Source organism: Chrysoperla carnea, chromosome 2, assembly GCF_905475395.1.
Source record: "Chrysoperla carnea chromosome 2, inChrCarn1.1, whole genome shotgun sequence".
Taxonomy (NCBI): Eukaryota; Metazoa; Arthropoda; class Insecta; order Neuroptera; family Chrysopidae; genus Chrysoperla; species Chrysoperla carnea.
The window spans coordinates 43167196-43186930 of record NC_058338.1 but is presented as its reverse complement, the minus strand read 5'-3'; the positions used below and the strand labels follow the sequence as shown (position 1 = coordinate 43186930).

General features: G+C 27.5%; 1 protein-coding gene across 1 annotated transcript in view; it reads right to left on the bottom strand.

Moving 5' to 3' along the window:
* Positions 1-10372: 10372 nt before the first annotated feature.
* Positions 10373-19735, bottom strand: part of LOC123293240 (heterogeneous nuclear ribonucleoprotein L) — a 406564-nt gene continuing 397201 nt past the window's right edge. Inside the window, exons 7-11 of the mRNA XM_044873989.1 lie at positions 15470-15721; positions 14918-15087; positions 12532-12813; positions 11475-11682; positions 10373-10616 (exon numbers count right to left, since the gene is read on the bottom strand). Coding sequence (XP_044729924.1) covers positions 10483-10616; positions 11475-11682; positions 12532-12813; positions 14918-15087; positions 15470-15721 — 1046 coding nt within the window. The 3' untranslated portion in view covers positions 10373-10482. The remainder of the gene's footprint in view (positions 10617-11474; positions 11683-12531; positions 12814-14917; positions 15088-15469; positions 15722-19735) is intronic.

Sequence of the window (19735 nt, the reverse complement as noted above, 5' to 3'; positions counted from 1 at the left end):
AATGAAAAACAGGTAAATCAATCATTTTCGCATTCTCAATTAAGTATGAAATTAAGTGGCTACACCGGGTATACGTACAAATAGCAAAAGAATCCTTCCTACAACGTGTACAAACTTTAGAGAGTTGCATTCGAATTTGGAAATTATAACTCTGATAAAAAAAAGTTGAAAAGTTTTTTAGATTAATTAAAATATCATTTTTCTTAACCGCCTTAATTTTGTTCAAGATTCTATCGACCCGTTTCATTTGAAGAACTATCAAAACTGTAGGCGCGTTAGATGATTTTTGGTAAGGTAAAATCTTATGTCATCATCATCAACATGCTGTGCTAGAAAACACTGTATGTTGTTACTTTTTTATTATTTATAATAGTTTTTTATACACACGTTAATAAATTTAATTTACAAATTTTAAAATTTTAATTAATAACAAAATTTAAAAGAAACACGTTTATTCCAAAGTTTTACTTTCATCGACAGTCTCCATGACTGGCTATCTTTTTTTTTAATACCGTAGAAAATCGAAAGGTGGGTGGTAAGTTTTAAAATTTTACATGTTTTTATAGCTAGGTTTCTGAACCTTTAAGATTTCGAACTTTCTGAATTACATGTTTTCATACCAGAGGTTCTGATCGTTTTTTTAGATTTCGAACTTTTTGAATTAATCAGTATCAGTAATGCTTAGTATGTATATTACATTTAATTGAAAATGTGAAAGATTTAATTATCAATCAATATTAATAAATATGCATAAATACTTATAAAATAATAAAATATGAACTAAAAAATGGGTTAAATCAGTGATAATTGGACAGTGATGGATGTAATGTTTTTGATGGTGTATTTGGTGGATAAGAAAGACAGAAAAAGAGTAGAGATATTATTCCTACATTACAATAATAATGCGGAATTTACACACTATAGGCACAAGTAATTGACGTAGCGAGCAAACTAGTTTACATGACATTCACATATTTTTTTTTTTGGTATATTTATAATACACAATTATATTATTTATATACTATTATTGTGACATCGAGAGAAGAAAAAAGACAGAAGACACACATTGAAAGAATTTATATGAAATATTTTTGAAGAATTTGTATATTTTCTTCCTTATTCCTCGCAATGTTGGTTGTAATAAATGAATCTTTTTTTTAATATAATTGTGTGATGGTACTTTTCTTTGTAAATAAATTAATCCAACCAACAATAATTTCACATAAAGGTACATTATTTTATTCTTTTTAAATACATTACGTTTATTATAGCCTACAAGAATTATTTTTAATTAGTTTAAATTACATGAGAGTTTTATATTTAAATATTTTTCTGAAGACATTCTAATATTGTCAATTTTATTTGCTAATTTTGTTATTTCTTTCTTTAAAAAAATTTAGACGAAATATAAAATTGATTCATATAAAAAAAAAATAAATAAGATTAAATTAAATATATTTAAAAAGTATCACAGAAATTTTTTATTTATCGAGAACAATTTCAAATAAAAACAAAAACAATCGTATTCAAACTCTATAGAATTAAAAAAAATAAATAAAAAACTGTCTATATGCTTCCAAAAAAGGTATCTATAAATTTTTGAATTTTTAAATATCATAAAATTTTCTTTTATAATATTATGCAAACAATTTTAATCACAATCTCTATAAAACTTTAGGTGGGAGGATGTAACTTAACACGCGTATTTTGCCCCAATCCCCAACTTCAGATTATTCTAAGAAACTGAAATATTCCCTTTCACTATACTTGATAAATCAAACTGACTGATGCTTTATATCATGGCAATATCAATGATAAATAAATCTTAAAATACGTCTTTAATAATTTATGTCTAAAACTGAGAAAAAATTTTAGTCAATATAATTAAAAGGAAAATCTACGACTTCAAAATACTTATTTTCAATTCACATCCAATAAGTTCCAGATGAATTTCAGTAATGTGCGTAAAACAATGTTTCAATTTTTAATCAGCAGGGCATAAAATATCTTATTAAAATGTCTTCAGATTTGGCATCCCGAAATGTATCGTTATTTATACCATAGAAAAATCCGTACAAGAAATTACATCACTATAATTGGAAACAAAAAACAACAAATTCTATTAAACACTAAACAAAAAACAAAAAAAATATGAAATTATACAATAAAGTGGGGTAATGTTTGTTTTAACTACATCTATATATAATTATTTCTATTATAATTATACTGTCTCTAATTAGGTTTTACTATATTCTAATTGTCTTTTATTTCTTTATTTTAATATTTTTACTTAAAAACTAATAAAAAAATTATTTTCATAATTTTGTCATTTTTGTTTTAAACAATAAATTTTTCAAATATAAAATAAAATGTTTCAATTAAAACAAAAAAACATACCTATTTCTAACATGTACTAAAACAAATAAGAACAACTTTATGAGATTTACAAGTAAAAATGAGATATTGGATACTAAAATAAATATCAAAAACATTATTGATTTATAAAATTATGATAGCCGGGAGTTGTAAGTGTAAGAGTAATAAATAATTATCATTTATACATTTCGTTCCTTATATATTGGAATATTCTCAGTAACAAAAATATAATAAATAAAACAATCAATTGTTTTTTCAAAAATTAAATTGAATTCAAATTTTATTTAAAATTTCAATAATTCCTTCGAAAACGACTTCGGCCAGCTTGATGTTAAAATATAGCTTTACCCTTGCGTATTCTGTTCATTATTTGCGAATTTAATATATTTTGATTAGCATGTTGGTTATCTTACTGTTTGTTTACTATTGATTTATTTTAATACTATACAAAATATATGGTTTTACTATAGTTACGCTCGACACTACTTGAGTAGAAAAATATACAAAAAGACAAATTTTGGAAATTATTTTACTGAGAAACGAGACAGTGGATCATTTTGAAAATTTAAGAATACATAATAACTTAAACATGGAAATTTTACATAAGATTCGTGGTAGATTTGCTCGAACTTCCGTAAAAGACTAACGTTACTTTTTAATATCAAGATGGTCGATGGTGATGATTTTATTTAAGATAAATTGTAGATTAGTATTATTATTTACAACAATTTTCGTTAATTTTTAAAAATATGGAAAATGCCTTATTTTGAATCATAAATACTTATGATAAGTATTGGGATCAATAAACATTTTTCAAGTTTTTTAAATTATATCAAAATATTCCGATGCTAATATTAATCCACAGTTTAGCCTAATTTTGTTCAAATAAAGTCCTGACAATCGTTTGTAACTGCTTATTAATTATATTTTAGTTAGATAATAGAAAAACAAGGGAGATGCGAAATATTGAATGGTTTCATTCATGAAGAATGTAAGAGAAGGAAATTTAACTCTGGGTTTTGAGTATACGTCCGGCACTTGTAAGTTCGCATATCTGAATTTAGCGGCGCTGATTGTGTCTCACGACCATAGCGTATAATCTTCACAGTATACATAAAGTTTCGCAGAACCAATACGCATGGTCATGAGTTACAATCAGCGCCGCCAAATTTAGATAAGCGAACTTACAAGTGCCGGACGATATGGGCCCATCGAATGCATTGCCCAAGATCCAGTTAAGTTAAGTCTCTTTCTTTTATAGTCTTCACGGTTTCATTACCAACGCACATAAAATTATACACTATCATAATTAAATGACAATAATGGAAACGAAATCAACATTATTGAAAATAGCATCTGATATTTGATGCACTGTTCTAAAATGTTTTTTATTACTAAAACATTAAATATTTAAAATTTTTTTAAAATTTAAATACGTTTTTTTTTTTACAATTTGACTAAATATGGCCGTTGAAACCAACTACGTAAAATGTACGTATATATTGACATTTTGTTGATATTTTTTGTGTATATTTCACAAACAGTACATTGTTATAAGAAAAATAGGAAAATTTATACATTGCTATTAATTAAATTTAGGCCTTTTAAATTGTTTTACAAAGAGTAAAAACTTTATTTATTTCGTTTTTTATATTCATAACATTCTCTTATTTTGTGTACATATATTTTATCTCTATATAATATAAAATTCTGTATTACCTTCATCCAGAAGTGCAATATTATTATCAATCTAAATATTGAAAATATTGAGCCCCCGGCTAATCCGGCGCCCCTTGTAATCCGACTATTGTTTCTGTTTTGAAGTATGAATCGTACTTCAGAGTATAACATATTACAAGGTACTCTTTTGTCAAAAATTCCGGACTATTGGGTCTTAGGCAGTACTCGATAATCCGACAAATTCGATAGCCCGACACTGTCCTGCAAAACGTTTGCCGATTTACCGTTTTTCCACTGTAGTCATGTGTTTGAAAATTCTATAAAGTTATATTTTAGAAACTCGTCTAAGTCGAACGAATAATTCTTATTGAATGGAACAATTGTTCTAGATAAAAAAAATCTAGTATTCTGCCCTTGAGTATTCTGCCCAAAAAATGATCCTAGATTAAAGTTATAAATGCAAAAATTTGTATCCTTTCAGCGATGATAGTCTAAAAGAACGTTTGTAATAAAAACTATCTGTAAAACTGCGACATTATCCGAATAAACAAAGCAATGGGTGCTTTTTCGATGCTGCAGTTAACGAAGATATCTTACCAACTTGATATTATCAAAAGTGACAAGCAACGTATTTTTTTAACGATTGTCAAAACTATTTTGCAAACTGCTTTCATATATGAATGCGACAATAAAAAAATGAGGGAAAAATAGAGAGTGTTCCAACGTTCATTAGAGTACCTTTGATGAGTATATTCGGTAAATTTTTTTATAGCAAATCCAGAATTTGTTTGTAGCTTACAATGATGTAGGAATTAATGTATAATATGAATCGTGCAGTATAAAAACTGAAGAGAGAATAACAAGAAATTATGTTTGGTTTTTTCAATGACTTTGTTTTGTATGTTTTAATATTATCTATAAGTCTTTAGTTGCAATACGAGAGTAGAATGATAAGAATATAAAAAATAAAATATAAAATACATTCCTTAGTAATTTAAGCATACGAAAAACAAAACATTGATAATGTGTCACAATTAATTTAAATTAGATATGTTTATGATATGTAAAAAATTGGACACTTATGTATCATACTAATTAGCAATCACTGTATAGCAAAACCGCTGGTTTGTAAGATTTTATTAAGAATTTTGCTTCAAATTTATGTATCCTAGAATAATATAAAAGTATAAAAATGTTGGAATAATTTATTAACAATGTATTGCTTGTGAAATTTTTTAGGAAGACTGTAATTAATAATGTAATAATAATAAAATTTTTAGCAGCTCTTATTTAGCTGCCATACATTTTATTACAAATATAAAATATCTGTAATATTTTTGAATATTTGCATTGACTATTTTAAAAAACTACACTTTTCAAGCACAATTACATAACAAATCACAAAGAAAAATTTAAAAAACAAAAATTTAAAGATAAATATTAATTTTAGGAATGGATTACAGATACATTATTAATATTTATATACAATAGCCATAAATTGTTAGATCTACATTAAGCTTTTTGATAATTCAGATATGAATAATTTTATTTTCATTTTACTGAGATATGTGTGTGTTTTTTTAATGAAATGTCTCTTCATTATTTTTTTAAATTCATTTTTTTTCTTTAAATTTTTTAAGTTTATTAAGCATTTTTGTTACCTACATAATGATACTGATATGTTCCTACATATATGTCAAAATTTTCTATTTAGTAAATAGGTCTAATTATAGTTTGACACTTACTTTAAGAATTTTTATTATTTAGTAAATAGTTTAGGGTGTTTTTATTTATATTTTACATTTAAATATTATTTTTTATTTGGTACTTTTATCAATATTTCAGGGTTGTTATAAAAAAAGCCTTTTTTTACGGGAATATTATTGAATTTTTAATAGGTCAGAATTCGCCAAACTATTTTACGAATATATTAAAGCTCGCTAATAAAACTAATAAAACTTTACAAAATTGGTAAAATACAATGATTTCAATTTTAAAACTCTGATATAACATCAACCAGAAAGAAAATAAACGAAAAATACACCTGTTTGAAACAATTAAAATTAAAAGCAACTTAAGGCTGTTCTATACACATTTTTGATTGGCGTGAAATCATTCTTTGATTGACATGAAAATATATAACTTTTAATAACTTCTTTTTTTTTTTTTATTAAAAAAAAAGAAGCGGTTTTCCAGATAAGAATGGTTAAAGTTACAATTGAATTTTAAGCACTGCGATTATACCCTTTACTCTATCGATTTGAAATTTGGATATGTTATAGGTATTGATATTCTATCTGCCCTGGGTACTACTAAAAACGGTCAAATAATGATAATTAATTGCTTTGTGATCATAACGTCAGTTGGATAATTGTTTATAATTTAAAAATGAGTTATTATTCTATTTGTCGTTGATGCAAGAATACTGTGTAAAAAATAAAAAATAATTTTGAATGCAAGAATACTGTGTAAAAACTACGAACAGATTGTGGATTAAAGTGCCAACTGATATAACTATGAGAAAACTTGGTTGCAAATTTGCGAGAAGGGATCCCGAACTGTTATCTGAAGAAACTGCTTTAAATGAATCTGTTATTGCTGAAGTTAAAAGGATAAGAATATTTATATCTAAAAATTTTGCCCAAGACCAAATAGAAGAAGATAATGCCATAGCATCATCATCTTGCGTTGAAGGTAATTTTACATAAACGTATTAAGTGTTGCTTACTAAAGTTTACACAGCTGTATGACGTAATAACATGGTAGCTACTATTTCATGGTGTTAAAAAACAGATTTAAAAAACTGAAATACTTACTTGAATTTAATTATAAAATTTATTTTGTTATTTTTTGAACTAAAACTAACATTTTCCGACTATTCTGCCTGAGCTATGCCAATAATATGATTTTAGATTTTGTCTCAAATAGAGTAAAACACCCTATTGTGTATAAACACTATTGCATAAAAGCAACCGCTATTACCGCTATATACGGAATTTAGTACGTATCTTACGATTTATGTTCGAAATTATGAAAAAGTTTTTTTTAATCAAAATATTGATATATCCATAAAAGTACCTTTTTAATTATGTAAATTTAATGTTTAATTTGACTACTATGGTAAAACCAAATTGTTTCATTATTCATGTGCCCGAATGAATTTTTTTATACAAGTTATAGCAAAATAAAATGTTTCTTCAAGTTAATATTTTTAAAAATGTATACATCATTGTAATATTTTATTTTTAATAAATTATCAAAAATATTGGACATTAAAAGGACACTGTAAGTTTATACAGTTTTCAAGATTTGATACAACTTTAAAAGAAATTACAAATTTGGCTTTTTTCTTGTTTAGAACGAGATATTGAAATGGTCACGTATTTATTTTTAAATTGGGGGATATGTGTAAAATATGTTTTTTAGTTTACGGACCATGCCGTTAAAATTATCTATTTGCAATTTTAACAAGTTTGAATAGTCTACAAATAATAGTTTATTTTGAATTTCATTTCGATTTCTAAGAAACAATTTTTCTAATTAAATACATTTTTAAAAGCGTATTTAACATATAATGGAGGTTATGTTAAAACAGTTAGAAATTTATTTTACATTTAAGCATTTGGTTCTAGAATCTTACTTTGGACATATTGACTTATCATTTACCGTTTTCCAATTTTCCGACATTCAATCTGATACGTGTCTCTTTCGATATTAGTAATATTTCAGAGAGAAAATAATATAGAAAATTTGAAAACAGTGAATTATCGTTATCGTTTACTATGAAGTGTTAGAAATGAGCATTGTATTTTAATTTACTATTGAACAATGTTTGATTAAAGTAATATATTTATAAAGAGGAATTTGCGGGAATTGCAAGAACTTCTTTAATAGACCACGAACATCACAAACATCGCGAATAAACTACAGCCACCTCACCACAGTGAAGCAAAAAAAAAAAAAAAAAACTGAATGGTATGCGGTAATGTTGTATTTCTAGTACCTCCATGGTCAGCGTTAGAAATAATAGCTAGGACATTTTTTTTAGCAGAATAGTAAATTATTCATTAAAAATGATTTATGCTAAAAAGTATAACGTTTTGAGAATCATTTGTATTTCTAAATTATTCTAACGGCTAAGTATAAAAGAATTACTGAAAATAATAATTTTAAAATTAGATTGTTCCCCAGCACTTGGTTAGTTTTACAAAAAATAGAATATGAGATAAATTTTGATTATTGATAAAATTGTATTACGGTCCCATTTAGATAAAATTTTCAATTTTTCTATTCACGTTAATATAAATATCAAAAAGAAATTCAAAATAGTAATAACAATAATTTGGCTAGAACATAGACATTAAAATCTAAACAATTAGTTTCGATATAATTAGTAATAAAAGATATTGCTCATAACATTTATAAACATAGAATTATAGAAATTTGACTACGTTTCACATTTGATTAGCTCAATTTCATTTTCAAAAATTCTAACTCATACCTTCACACAAATTTATCTAATAATTTTTAACGGAATTTTATAGAGTAAACGTCGAAAAATATTGCGTAAAATGTTAATTAGTCTTTAAATAAAGAAATAATTTTTGCCAGAGATTTTACCTACTTAGCCGATAATGTATTGACACGTGGCATGAAAGCGAGACTTATAATATTGGATTACATATTTTTGTGATTGTACATCTGAAAATTAATTGATCTAGGAAATGCACTGTTTTGTGCTAAAATGTAGAAATTATAGAAATTATTTAAGGGGTGCTTTAAGGCTTTCGAATGTCATATTATACTCAAGAAGGGTATAGAGAATCTAAAGCAGTACCCTGCCGAACGTGGTACTATTCTTATTCAATTATTATTATTATTGTCTCGTCAAAAAATCTGTGAAAATATAAATCACCAAAAAGAAATATCTAATTGATATTGATTGATCTATTTTGGATCACTTTATTTTAATCAAAAAGTGGGAGTGGGGCAGTGGTGAAGCTTGTAGTTGACAATATACACTTCGCGGATGAAAACCTTGTTTTCTGAAATAAGATTCGCAAATAATAGCTAATGAGTATTTTGAATCAGTTGAATCACTTGAGTCAGTTTTGAGTTTTGAATACGTATACAAAAAACTGCTAATTTTAACGCACAGGCAATAGCAAAATTAACATTGCCACAAAAGCATTTGACAAGAAGTATTTTTAAAGGATAGAGTAAAGTGAGGGATGATTAGATCTAAAACGTTGGTAACTATTTGTTAAATCGGTAACTAATGCTGCTGATATTTGCAATCTCACGCCATACTAGTTATTTCAAACGTGCTAAAAGATGTTTTTGTTAGACAAGTTGTTGGTGAATGCGAAAATTAATGTTTTTAATAGTAATTTTATTTGTTTTTCCTATTTAACAGGAAAAATTGCAATTATTCCTCTTTTAGTTAAATTATTTTACTTTTCCACTGACTTGGAAAATGTTTATATAAACTAGGCTATTAGCTATTTGATAACTCGCTTGTTAAGAATAATTTCAGAAAAATACTAATAGATTTCGTCGTTTTGCGGTAATGATGGCTGTCAATACATTTTACACATTTTTTTAATTATTTTTGTTAGATAAATTCTATGTCAGATTGGTATCAACAATTAATGCACTAAGTTATTTATACGCTATTGAAAATGAAATGAAGCTGAATTTTTTTTTTTTAATAACTAATTGTATAAAATACATTTTTCTTCAAGAAAGAGTTATTCTATATTTTTTTTACTTGAATGGTTCGTTTTGGAATAGAATTGAACACTGATAGTTTGACTATCTCTGTTTATCGCATATAAAATTGCACACAAATCTTCATTTATTCAAAAAATGTGAATGACACAATATTCAAGAAACGTGTATTGTAAATACTGAATTTTTTTATAAATACAAACAAAATTGTGTTTTTTCTTTTGTAAAACGTCACTTTCGGAAAATTTTTGACCATATTTTTTTCTTTTTAAATTTTCCATTTATATTGTCATTTATAATAATCAACTTCATATTAAATATTAAATTTGTATATATTTTTTTTTTTTTTTTGGAAAATATGTCGTAAAATTACAATTTTTAAAAAATTTTCTTAATACTTTTTTTGTTTGTTTGCAATATTGCATTTAATTAATTTGATAATAAATAAACAAATAATTGATTTTTATTGATCTATTATTAATAATATAAATATTAATTAACATATTACTTAAAATGATATAACTATGTATATATAATTAGGTACATATATTTTTATATAGATATAGATACATAATTATATGGCCTGTGTGAAGGGGACGTTGTTGTGTTTTAATGATAATAAAAAATTAATTAGTTTTGTGTTAAAACCTTGCATTATTAACACGTTGCATTTACATGTACATATGTGGTTTCAATTCAGGAATCTTGATCCATTCTTGCATTGTTTCCATTATTTTGTGTCGTACCATTATTATCGATAGAATGACGGGCCGATGCCATATTTCGTGTTGAACTGAAGCAAAGTTTCATTATGAAGGGAAACTTTGTTCCTGAAAATTTATTTATTCATATTAAAAAACTTATGTGAAATTTATAATTAAGTGTCTATAGTCTATACATAAAATAAATAACATTTTCAAGGGGATGTCCTCCTCCCATCTAAGTCATGATTTATTTAAGTTTCTAAAAATTTGAGAGAGATTCTGCTGTAGATATTTATCGATTTCAAGTGGATGATTCCGTCTATCACAAGGATTGAGAAGGTTATGCAAGAATTTTTCTGTCCTTTTTTTTATAGCTAAAAATTTGTCCAAGGGAAGTTGTTAGGTGCTTCAACAAAACTGAGCTAGGGCAAAATTGAGGTTGCTGTAGGAACTACACTTAAGTTATATGCTTTTAATTGTCCCTTTTTCTTATTTTAATAAGAAAATCTTGCTGATACTGTAGACTTTGGCCGACACTCAACAAAGCGGTATATCTGGGCATGGCGGTAATCCGATACCTTCTTTGTTTCAAATTAGAGGTCGCTAATTGCAAAAAACAATTCTATAGGATATATACTATTAAACTAAGGATTTATACAACGTTTTATACTTAAAAAAAAAACATTTTCCAACATTTTTTAAGTTAATAAATAAAAATTAAACGTAGCTTTAAATTGTATGAATTATTAAGTGGAACAAATAAGTAATATTCAAAAGCATTAAAACGTCTGACATATGAGCCTACCGCTCTATAGACTGATTTGTAACAAATTGATGCCAAATTGGCAATCTATTTTCGTCCAATTTCAATAGATGGGAGAAATAAAAGTGATTCTTTTACACTTTTAAAAATGGTTTCTTATGGATGTCTAATATGGATTAACAATCACACATTCATTTTGTAATTAATTTAATAAAAAATACCTGAGTTTTCAATTGCTGCATGATTGCAACACATCACAGCTGAAATTGCTTCTCCAACAGTAGGGAATTCTAGAAGACCTGATGATGACCGTTCAGATCGCATTGGAAACATGCGTATTGTTGTTGGGGGTGTTACACCATAGTCTCTGAATACTTGTAATAATGTTGCTTCACTTACATTTGGTGGTGTGTTGAAAAAATGTAAGATCTATAAAATTCAAATATAAAATTCGGGATTAAGTCATACTGGATAAAAATAACTTAGCAATTAAAGCAATTATTTTTAATTGCTTTAAAATAAAATAAAAAAAGTGATTTTATAATTATTCTGAGCATATTCCAACTTTCTTTTTCTTCAACAAGTGAACAGTTCTGATCTGGAATTTGGGATTTTTTTAAATCAAAAACTAAATATATCCTTGAATAAGTAAATCATTTCAGGATTTCAGAACTCAACCTTGAAATGTATTCATGGATATTTTTATTTTGTACAAAAATAACTACGAAATTGGTTCCGTTTCAATGGCTGCTAGTCCGCTACATGTATAATAACGTATCCTTTTAAAGGAATATTGGGATTACAAACTACCCCCCACGGTTATACCCGCGATTAAAAGAGATTTTTAGAGTTTTTATTGTTACGGTGTAAATTAATCAAGTCTTATGGAGAAAAATGCGCGAAAAATTTATTTCACGAACTTTTAGAAAACCCTTTAAAAAACACGGTTCCTGTATGCTATCTCATAAGAACTGTGCCTTTTCCTAAACTATCACTACCTATGCAAAAAGTCATGTTAATCCTTTGCTCTATGAAAAATTGAAACAAATCTATCCCACGGGAACTATACATTTTACCGGAATAAAAGTAGCTTATGTCATATTCCAGTGTTATTTCGTGAAAGAGTAACAAACATCCATCCATGCATCCATCCAAACTTTCACGATTATAATATATCTATATCAGATTTATAATCAAAGGTATACACCAGCAAAAGACTCCACAAATTATATTTTTTGTACCTAAATAGTATTAAATTATACATTTTTTTTAACTTACTTTACTTGGTGGTTGGATACGATTTTTACTAGCCATTGCTGGATTTAAAAATCGATTATTTTTATTGGAAGTATATTCTTTAAAACTTGGTGTTTTGTCGGGTAATGGATAAGGATTTGTTACTTCACCAAGGAAAGCTTGTTTAGAGAACGCTAGTTGTAAATGTTGTTCTTGTTCGCCTGCTACAATCACATTATTTAGGTTTTGTACACATCGTTCAACTGCTACACTATCACCCATTTGCACCATTGCTGTACCTTCTTTTGTTTTTAAAAACTTAATCTGTAACAAAATTAAAGTATATTTTAATAAATTAACAAGTACAGTAATTTGTGTATTGGTGATGGGCGATTAATATCATCATGGGGTGCTTTTTAAAATTAAGTAACATTCAGCAGCCGCATGACAAATGCGGGTTTAAGTACTGTCTAAATGTATTTGGTAATAGTAAACGATTTATTGAACAGTGATGACTAATGTAGTTATTATCTTCTTGAGTAAACTGGTGTTGTGTGTACCTCAAGATACCGCATATTATACATAGTGTGGTTTGTCTGTTTGTCCATGTTAGTTATGACAAAAACTTGCTGTGTGTATGTTATTTTCGAACGAGAGTACTTAAATATAAATGAGTTCAAATATAGCGGACTTCGTGCTTACACATCTGTCCCTTTTACAAAATTACTACCGCAAAAAAATATACAACAACCGAGCGGAAAGATGTTACCTACATATAAAAAAATAACATTGTGTGGACATACTCATTCAAAGGTTGCTAAGTGACAACAATATTTATTTCACTTCCAGAATAATAAGGACTGATTTTATCTACCATAATCAATTGCATCTGAAGCCCCAGCTAGATATCATATTCATTTATTAATAAGTTGACAATATAGGTAACATTGCATTGCTTTTGTTACTAATGTATTCATCGAACGATACAAGAGTAATTAATATCAAGCAAATATCCTATGAGTAATTAATCTTCATCTGCACAATAATATATCTTGATTATTGTGTAGATGGAATTTGTATCATTCTTTAGACAAGGAAAAGCAGGACCGCTTGAGCAAATTGACGCTTTTTGGTAAACTCCCACCATAGCGGCAAGGTGACGAGGATCAAATTCCACACTGAAAAAACCGCGACACTTTTTATTTCGTTAAAAGTCACAATGTTTGTAAGTACTTAAATTTGTTATCGTTGGTACTTTTGACTTACATCAGGGCTCATTTTAAGGGTAAAGAAGTGAGATTAAAAAAGCACTAATATACGGAGAGTGGAAGTATTGTTATGGTAATCGGAAACTCAGGACTATTTGAAGAAGGAAAGTAATTCCTTATAAAAAATTGTTACGCCTTTTAAAACTTCCATTTTTTTTTTCAATTTATATGTCCTAAAATATTTTTATTACGATTTTTGAATTTCCTCCTTGGCATCTAAATAGCTGTGTTTTCACTCAAAACAATAATCACATCTGGTCAAGAGTTATTAAGGGTGGATACTTTTGAAATGAACACACTGTAGATATGGTTAGATATGTAAAGGTATGCAATTTGTATGCTTGAAATTTTGCGGCTGTATATACACGACGTCAAATCTATTGCAGAAGGAATCTTCAAGTTCACTACTTTATTGTTAAGATGGACTTTAGTAGAGCCCAAAAGGATCAAGGATAACATAGTTACATGCCAACGAATATTGTGCATTTTAATTCAAAAAAGAGTCGTTATTTTTTTTTGTTTAGTGAAATTGCATACACAACAACGGATTTTTATATCGTTAAGTCAGCTTTGTAAGCAAAAAAATAAAACAAACAATAAAATATCTTCGAGCAAAACTATCTGTTCAAACACTTGCTTGATGGGGGATTTAAACACTAAACAATATTTGCTATGCCAAGACAGTCCCGTTTAACACTAGCTTTATCATTACAACCTTGTATACTCACTGTCAAAAAAAATGCCACAGTTAAAACATTCTAAGCGTACTCAAAATATGTTATGTTATAATAGTAACACTTAGAATGTTTTAAAACGAGAATTTTTTTTGACATTGAGTATACAACAAACTATGGCCCTCTATTTCAGAGCTTTCTTGCTCAAAATGTAGATATATTTGATCAAGATTGCATCAGTATAAAAGTATAGAAATTAACGAGATTTATTGTGAGTAAATGTGATTTTATTGTTATATCTCCATTTCCTGCTTTCTAGAGAGGTGGAATATATACCAGTTTTTATCATAGGCTTTTAGCAAATCAAATTTTATCAAAATCGGGTCAATATTTTGCTTGCTGCTGGAACCGCCAGACAGAGAGACTACAGTGTTGTAATGGCAGAGATTTAAATGGTAATTAGATTAACAGTTCAATAATACTTACACGAGCAACATTCCCATATAAACAGACAAGATTGAATAATTTGTCTGTGTTTGCTTTTTGTGGATCTAAGCCATACACCATCATCACACATCCTTGTTGTGCTCGATTTGAAACAATTGTGCCTCCTTGAAATCCAACATTTCTATCGCCCATTGGACCAATTGCGCCACCTGAAACAAGCGATAGCAAATTGAATAAAAATGGTTTTTTCTTGTTATTTTCAATATAATAGTATTAATGGTCAGTTCGAATTTTGGGCCTTTTATGCATTTTTCGAATCACAAAATTAGTAGAGATATTTTACTTTAAAATTACAATATTTGATTGTTTCTTCTCATTTTATTCCGTTTTATAAAACAATTAATTATTCTATGACGAATAAAATTAACTAATTTAGTAACATGCACTATTGCTTCAATAATATAATCAATATTTTATAAAAATAATGATTTTAAAATAACTGTGAAAAAAATTATTGACTAAAAATAAAAATATTTCTTATAGCGAAAAAAGAACATAACAGGTAGGATAGATAGTTAGATTTTTAGGTACCTGGTATATTGGCCGTGGGCATTGTAGGACCTCTAAATGCACCACCAATACCAGTAACAGCACCACCTCCACCGCCACCAGCAGTGTCTTTCATCAATGGTGGTCCACCACCGTGATGTGGTGCATGGTGTGCGGCTGCTCCGCCCCCACCAGCACCAGTTGCTGGTGAATAAGGATCTCCAGCACCGTAACCAGTACCAGTACCAGTATATTCGTCAAACATATGATCATTAGCATAATTTGCATTTGCATCTGAAAATTAATATTATACCTAAGTATATTATTTCATGATATGTAACATGTTATTATGTATTTATTAGCAGTTACGTGTTCTATCAAATTTATAGGTATATAGGTAGTATCTGTTTTTGAGTAGATTATGGAGTAGAATTACACTGAGCACAGTGACCTATTTCGCTTTGGAGATAGGATGTATACAATTTTTATACAATGTCTATCATAATTTTTAACGATCGGTTTTTTTAACCGTCTAATTAATCTGAAATTAATGATTCAATATTGTATTTTAAAATGTATAAAAATGTATTAATTAATACATTCATTTTTTCAATAAACTTCACAAACGATACAAATAAGCTAATAAGTTGAAATCCATGATATTTCATGAATATATTTACGATTACAAAAAATTCAGTAAAACAAGTTAAAATAAACAATTGATTGATTTCACTGTTGAAATGCCCTATGGAGACAATGTGAAATATCTAGTATTATTTTTAAGTTTGAAAAAAATATCCATGTATAGTACGACAAAACGGCGCTCAGATTCCCTCGAAAATTTCAAATGTTTGTTCGAAAATAAAAAATTTTTACATGCCTTAAAACGAATTATTATTAAATAAACCCTTTTGAATTTTTTAATATTATCAGATTGATTTAATATGAAATTAAAATCAATAAACTCACTATTTGAGCTCACTACAAAATTTTCAACTTTATGTTATGTAAATTATGTTTTATCTCCTACGGTTTACAAAATGAGTCCGGCTCATTTACGAACTCAAACTCACTTTTTACGTCCTGAGTACGCTATAAAAATTTTAGCTCGATAACTCTTTTCGTTCTTGAGGTTATCATAATGACGGACGGGCGGACAGACGGGCAAACGAAAATGGTCTAATGATTCGATAATCACCTATATAAAAATTTTGTTTGTAGTATCATTATATCTAAGCGTTGTAGACTTAGGATAAACTTAATATAAGTACTCTGTATAAAAATTGCTATATTTAAACTGTCACAGATAGCTTGCTAATGGAATATTATTTTGATCTGCCCAAGTATTTTCTATGTATTTTCTATATATTCTATAAACATAGAGGTCGTGCGAGAATCATTTACAAAACAGTTTTGTACAAGAATTAAATTACAATATGTCAAGATAGTATCATTTTAAATTTATAGAAAGACATTTGATTTCATTGTATTCGCATGGTAGACATGAAACATTATAATTAAAAAACTATCACTTTGACAAATAGTATAGTAATAATTAAAAACATTAATTATTTTTTAACTATTTAATAATCTTGACATAATTATAATTTAAAATGTCTAACCAAATAATAATTAATATTAATATAAAATGGTATATTATGTTTCACAACCTAGATATACCTACTTTAAATTATCTTAAAGAGATCAAAAAAATTTCCATAAAAGGTAATTTAAATCAAATCAAAGTGAATTAAAATAATTTTTAAAAACAACAAACTATACTGGAGTTATTTTACCAAGGCCAACATTTAAAAAATCAATGTACGTTTTTAAAGCACACAGTTTAATTTAAGTGGTTCGATCATTTAATTCTGATTTAAAATAACTTATATTTAGCAGAAATATAAATTCGGATCAGTTAAATTGTACAATTAGGCTCGAAAACACACTTTAAAGTTCAAAAAGTTGGCCTAGGTAAAATAACTCCAGTATAGACACAAATGGTCTAGAAGCCTTCGATTACATGTTCAAATTTTATGCAGTTAGATTTTTAATTGATTTTACTCATGTTACACATTAAGCACCTTCAAAAACCTGGAGTATGACATAAATAGCCAAAAATGATAGCTATTTACCAAAATTTTATCATTTTAGTTAAATTTTAGTTAAATCGTATGTACAGAGTGTCGCATTTAAGATGAAAACTTCCTCATATTTTCGTAATTTATAGAAATAGCGATTTGAAATCGATGAATGAAATTCAATGACGAAATCAGTGAATGAAAAATAAATCAAAAAGCCAAAAAACCCACAGACCCGTGCTAACCCGACCCCATTTCCTGTAACATATACACAACTTATATATTCAAAAACATACAACGCTTCAATTACATTCTTCTCGATCCTGTCAAAAATACGACCATTATTTATGTTAATTGTATATAATTTTTTTCGAATTTTTTGGAACGTTTTGGAACGAAAGTTCTTTAACGCGGCTAGCCATAGTGAGCAAATTGGCAAAATTCATCACGTAACATTGTGACATATGCTTTGTATGTGTGAGTGTGTGCCATATCCATGACAATCAATGTTCACCTACTATATATGATTTTTATTTATTATAGTATACGAATTTTTCCATTTTTTTACTATTTACATCCAAAACTAGTTGTGTGACTATGTATATATGCATATGCATAACTAGTTTTGATGTAAATAGTACAAAAATGACAAAATTCGTATACTATAATTATGTGTCCAAATTCATTACTATTCTGTCAAACGAACATCAATTTATAATTCCATAACAAATTATTTTAACATAACTAATTAGTTTATAAATTTATTTAGCTAAGCAATCAAAAACAGATTATATGTATAATACAGGTTTACAAAAGTAAGTTAATAAAATTGTATATAAGTATTTATTTAACGTTTGCATTTGTTTTTGTACAGGGTTTTATAAGGTACCTCGTTCCTAGCGGGGGTCCCACGACTGCAATTTTTTTTTGCATATTTTTATAAATATTTCGAGATTTTTGAATTTTAGAGCATATTAAATCATCTCTTACAAAATTGCTCAAAACATGACAACGAACAATACGGTTATGGATCGTATATGAAATGGGGGGGGGGGGGGTAGGCCTCTCTAAAAATCGTTCGAAAGGACGTGGCACGTGTTTTCCTCAAGGGAACATACTGAATTACCTAAATTAATTAACTCAAATAATTATCAACCCAATTAAACTCTATCTAGCATAACTTGATACACATTTAATTTGCAGTGATTTGACAAACGTTTCACAGTGGAGTATTTATATCAAACTTTTGATCAAAGGCGGAAAATTCTACTTTTTTGTTTTGCTTTGAAAATGGTTTATTGGTGTAGTTAGATAACCACTCCATCACAAACAGGTCACTTGAGTTACCTTAACTTCGCTCCCAGCCTGTTTTGTAAGCCGTAATCTACTATAACTTTTTTGATTTTACAAATGTCCGTGAATTTCCGATTGCCATAATAACACTTCAAACATTAGAGTGAATTATAGTAATGCATCTATTATGGTAACAAACAAAACGTGTCACGCTTTTAATTTTATGAGACTGTATATGCCGGTTTCTATGTGTATTCCCAAATTATTTAGGTTGTCTCCCTGTCTTATCATACAGGTTATTTATAATTTAAGACACTATATGAGAAAATAATTTTCTTGAATCAAAGTAAATAAGTTTATATAAGCATATTTCAAGCTAACAATTAGTTGAGTAAATATTACAAATTATACAAGATTGGCCATATTAATAATATTTACAGACAGTCCTTATTAAACAAACTTTCTAGGAAGGTACCTACCATACAAGACGAACGAATCTCTTATGAATAGTTTACAATAATACTTGAAAATATTTACATAAACTACATAACTTGCTTTTATCTTTAAAAGAGCACTACACTACTTCCTTATATTTCCATGTCAAGAAATTAAAATTTAAGGTCACTTACATTATTCAACTCAACAATATTAATAACTACAACATAAAATTTGTAGTTTGTAAATTGAAAAATATCTAAAAGGAAAAAAATGTTGTATCTTTGAAATTTTCCACAGGTCGTGATTAGGTTGTAAATACTTCGTATCAAAAAGTCGAGAGATTGCCGCAACAAAGAACATAGAACAAACGATGAAATATAAAAGTTATTTCTTATAAAAAAAAACAACTTTTGTTTGAAACATATTTTCCTAAACATCGCTGTATATTCCTGAGGGCGCAAATTAGTACAAAACTTTACTATCCATTTTCTCCAAA